The sequence below is a fragment of the Pteropus vampyrus genome, unplaced genomic scaffold (assembly GCF_000151845.1).
Source record: "Pteropus vampyrus isolate Shadow unplaced genomic scaffold, Pvam_2.0 Scaffold19, whole genome shotgun sequence".
Lineage (NCBI taxonomy): Eukaryota > Metazoa > Chordata > Mammalia > Chiroptera > Pteropodidae > Pteropus > Pteropus vampyrus.
Genome location: NW_011888800.1, coordinates 1,747,728 through 1,752,357, shown reverse-complemented (window position 1 = coordinate 1,752,357; position 4,630 = coordinate 1,747,728). Strand labels below are relative to the sequence as shown.

Genomic DNA, 4,630 nt, shown 5'->3' with positions numbered 1-4,630 from the left:
CCAACCACTTTGGTGGCTCTGGAACTGAAGGCTCATCATGGTGTGGCTTATGTAATACACCCATGTGCTATGATCCCTTGGATAATGAAGACTTCGTTATATGCCTAGAACAAGTTAGCAACCCTTTCACCGTTGGATTTTTTAAAGGGTGACAACTATTTATCTATTGAGCTTTTGGTACATTTACATGAAACACTTCCAGCTATTGTGTTTCTTAATACCGGCCCCTGAGTTAATTAGCAGACTGATGTGATTGTTTCAGTTTCTAGAGACCAACTAAGCAGTTGCTCTAGACAGTACTGACAACAAAAATGTAAATTTAAAAACAGAAACCAGGATCTGCTGGTTGAAGGGAGACAGCCAAGGCCGCATAAGGAAAGTGTAGGAGGGGTGAGGTTGTAAGCGGCTGTTTTTGCTGCTAGAATACTGGGCCTCTTTAAATTCAGATTCCAACACGGTTTACATGAGAAGTATCCCCTCCTCCCCATTAGTAAAAATAAATAAATAAATAAATAAATAAATAAATAAATAAAATATGTATATTTAAAAAATGACAGAGTTTCTGGGTTTGTGAGAGAGATGGGGGACCTTTAATCATAACCACTCATTTGCTCATGCTAAGCACCTCCGAAGCACAGACTTGTGCCCAGACCCCATGCTCAGAGGTAACTTCACACCTGCCTTTTAAGCTTAAGCCTAAATGAACTCTCATCAAGCTTTCCTCATCCCTGCATCGGATCCACGAGCCACCGAAGAGCAGGCTCACTCTCAGCCAAGCAGTGCTCTCCATGGAAGATTTAAAAGCGTCCTACTGCCACCCCCACTCTCCCCCCCACAACCAGCATCTCCATTTAGAGAGGTATTCAGTCGTCTTCCCAAAGACAAAAAGCAAAAGGTGAGGGCTGTGCGTACAGAAGCCAAACTATCTACTCACGCCTCTCCCCACTCACCCACGCGTCTGCTCCAGGCTGCCCCTCCTCTTGCAGGAGCTGGCGGTCAGGTGAGGTTACCTGGGCGCCCCGAGAAGCCCCGAGGGGCAGTGTGATCCTTTCTATCGAATTCGCCCCACTCCCCGCCGGGTTCCCAGGACTCTTGCCCCGCCTCTGTCCCTGCTGGCGTCCCCTGCCCCTCGGGCTCCCGCGCGCAGCGACAGCCGCACGCCGCGCTCGGCTCGCCGACCTGGCGTGACGCAGGCGGAGACTACTTAAAGGCGGATTAAAGGCGGCGGCCGCGGATTCCCAAACCCGGCAGCCAGCTCCGCGCGCTCCGCCCCGGTCTCGCAGGTGGCAGCACGGGAGCGCCCAGTGCCCGCTGAAGTGCCAGGCGCGGGGGCTGGTGCCCGGATCCTTTCCCGGCCCCCAACCCCGGGGGTGAGTGAAGCCCAGAGACCTCTCGCGCGCGGGCGAGAGCTCGCGGACCTGCACGCTGCCAGCCCCGCCCCGCCTCTCGCCCGGGCACCCACAGGCTCAGAAGCTGACCCCCGGACGGCGCGGGAGGTCGTGCCGGCTTCTCGGACCGTGCTAACTGCCGCATCAGTCCGGGCGCGCTTGGATTTCTTTCCCCATTTCCCTTTTTTAAGTACAATAAAAGGGAGACGGGACTCGTGAATTTTTAAAAATTTTTGTTTGCTTCTTTAATCGGGGGGCAATTCGCTCCCAGCCGGGAGGTGCGGCCCAGGGAGGGGCCAGGAGCGGGAACGTGCCCGGTACTGCCCAGTCTTTGTCTGCTGCCTCCGGATGCACAGCGATGGGGGAATGGACCATCTTGGAGAGGCTGCTGGAAGCCGCGGTGCAGCAGCACTCCACTATGATCGGGAGGTAAGGGCGCCGAACTGGCCGTCGGGCAGCCCCCGGGACGCCCATCTCACGTCCAGACCGAGCCCCAGCTGCCCCCAGCCCATTCTCTGCCCCTTCCTATCGTCTTCGGTCCATGCGCCTCTGCTCCCGGCGTTGAGGGATTACCGGATGCCCAGCGATGCCCCCCTCCTCCAGCTGTTCCTGCTCAGCGCGCCCCCATCCCTTTTCTATGAAGCACCACTGGTGGGGGGGGGGCGGTTCACTCTCCTCTCAGCGGAAAAGGAGTTGTTGGCTCAGTCGTGGTCCCCCCACTCTCCGGGGTCAGAGCCAATCTCCATCCGGTTCCCTAAATAGAATCTACAAGGAAAGCAGGATTGTATTTGGACAGAGAAGGGCAAATGGGAAGACGGATTTGCTCTTCGGAGCAGATGTATTTTTTCCCAACAAATATTTATTAAGCTAAACTGATTTGGCTCTTTTAACTTATGTGTAAGAAACCCAATTAACAATTGTGTGTGTGTGTGTGTGTGTGTGTGTGTGTGTGTGTGTATTCATGCATATACACTTATAGCTACTTATTTACGTAAAGCATTAAGTTCAGTATTCATATTGAGGATAAACATCCACTTGGAGTGGTTACATACACACTCTGTGTAGACTTTGAAATGTACTTTGTTCAGATATTCTGTGTGCATTTGCTATAATATCCAGAGTGAAGGTGTGTTTTGTGCCTTTGTACATTATATATATACAGATGAAATCCATTTGCAATAGATAGATTTCATCTGTATATACCTGAGGTCCTTCTGTTATGAAGTGTTCCCAGTCAACCAGCACGCAGCAGGAAGAGAAGAGACAAAAGGTTTCCTAGATTCCCAATTCAGTACCACACTGGGATGGACAGCTCCCCCAAAGGCCTGGTAAACACCAGGGCAGGAAAGGGAGGAGCAGGGGTTTCCTAAGTCTGTGACTCAGCCCATGAGAACCTCTCTCCCTCCCTCTTCCCCTGCTCAGGATCCTGTTGACTGTGGTGGTGATCTTCCGGATCCTCATCGTGGCCATTGTGGGGGAGACGGTGTACGATGATGAGCAGACCATGTTTGTGTGCAACACCCTGCAGCCCGGCTGTAACCAGGCCTGCTATGACCGCGCCTTCCCCATCTCCCACATACGTTACTGGGTCTTCCAGATCATAATGGTGTGTACCCCTAGTCTTTGCTTCATCACCTACTCTGTGCACCAGTCCGCCAAGCAGCGAGAACGTCGCTACTCCACTGTCTTCCTAAGCCTGGACAGAGAACCCCCTGAGTCCATGGGGGGTCCTGGAGGACCTGGGGGTGGGGGCAGTGGTGGTGGAAAACGAGACGATAAGAAGTTGCAAAATGCCATTGTCAATGGGGTGCTGCAGAACACAGAGAACACCAGCAAGGAGACGGAGCCAGATTGTTTAGAGGTTAAGGAGCTGAACCCACACCCATCAGGGCTGCGCACTGCAGCACGATCCAAGCTCCGAAGGCAGGAAGGCATCTCACGCTTCTACATTATCCAAGTGGTTTTCCGAAATGCCCTGGAGATCGGGTTTCTAGTGGGCCAATATTTCCTCTATGGTTTCAGCGTCCCAGGGTTGTATGAATGTGACCGCTATCCCTGCATCAAGGAGGTGGAATGTTACGTGTCCCGGCCTACTGAGAAGACTGTCTTTCTAGTGTTCATGTTTGCTGTGAGTGGCATCTGTGTCGTGCTCAACCTGGCTGAACTCAACCACTTGGGATGGCGCAAAATCAAGCTGGCTGTGCGAGGGGCCCAGGCCAAGAGGAAGTCAGTCTATGAGATCCGCAACAAGGACCTGCCCCGGGTCAGTGTTCCCAACTTTGGCAGGACTCAGTCCAGTGACTCCGCCTATGTGTGAAAGAGTCGGTTTTGGGAAGGCCTAGGGGATGACAATTGTCCCTGGGGCAGACGATTGCCCCAGAATGGCTGTATCTACCCTCATTTATGTGACTCGCCGTTGAGATATAGGATAAGACTGGTTAAGAGAAGATCTTGCATCAATGGGAGAGGAGAGAAAGTAGAAACATTACTACATGTCACAACACTGAGACAATTTCCACAGAGACAATTGGGTAAGAGGGATGAGATGGATGAGTTGGACTTTTTGGGGACCTTTTCTTTCATGGCCCAGTCCAACCTTGATAACAGTGGACTTGCACAGCTGCCTCGTAGGACTTAGCTCTGCTGAGCTCTGTATCCTGGCAAACGGCATGAGTCAAATACTTCATTGGTACAAAATTTGTGACCTATCTCAACATATCCCTTCATCCTGAGCTGCAAGACAAACATCCTTGAGGCATCCTTTATGTACCACCCCCATCAGCATGCCCCTCTCTCTCAACCCAGGATAGCATGTCAGCTTTTTTTCTGAATCTGGCCTTACAGTAGACCTAATCTGGTTAACCTGCAAGCTAGAGGGAATTACATGGGGTGCTTTTTTGGAGAATGGTCATGGCAAAGGTTTGCATTAGAGTCCCATCTGAATGATCCTTAGTCATTATAAAAACCTTAGGAATGTCTCAATATTTCCAATTTTCTAATTAAAACTGCACTGGTGCTGTTTATTAGGGACAGGGTTGGGAGGGAGGGAGGGAATTGCAATATGCAACTATAACTTCTGTGAGATGGTTGTTGCACTGTTAGGCATGTGGTTATGAGCTTTGGGATATTTCTGCCTTTCAGCTTGTGGACTTTGGATAGCATTAAACATATTTTTGTTGTTGTTAATATCAAGGGTGTCTACCCGAGCCACAGAATTTCTAACTGGTGTATTTCACTCATTT

At 51.1% G+C, this 4,630-nt stretch overlaps 1 protein-coding gene across 1 annotated transcript; it reads left to right on the top strand.

The window, feature by feature from the left end:
• Window positions 1–1,746: 1,746 nt before the first annotated feature.
• On the top strand, window positions 1,747–4,330 carry GJD2 (gap junction protein delta 2). Its single transcript, XM_011354868.2, has 2 exons — window positions 1,747–1,817; window positions 2,811–4,330. Exons 1-2 carry the CDS (start codon window positions 1,747–1,749, stop codon window positions 3,703–3,705), a joined length of 966 nt encoding a protein of 321 aa, XP_011353170.1. The 3' UTR covers window positions 3,706–4,330.
• The last annotated feature ends 300 nt before the right edge of the window (window positions 4,331–4,630 follow it).

Coding starts and splice junctions, on each gene's coding strand:
- GJD2 (XM_011354868.2), top strand. CDS start 1,747: ATGGGGGAATGGACCATCTTGGAGAGGCTGCTGGAAGCCGCGGTGCAG. Junction 1,818..2,810: donor CACTCCACTATGATCGGGAG/GTAAGGGCGCCG, acceptor TCCCCTGCTCAG/GATCCTGTTGACTGTGGTGG.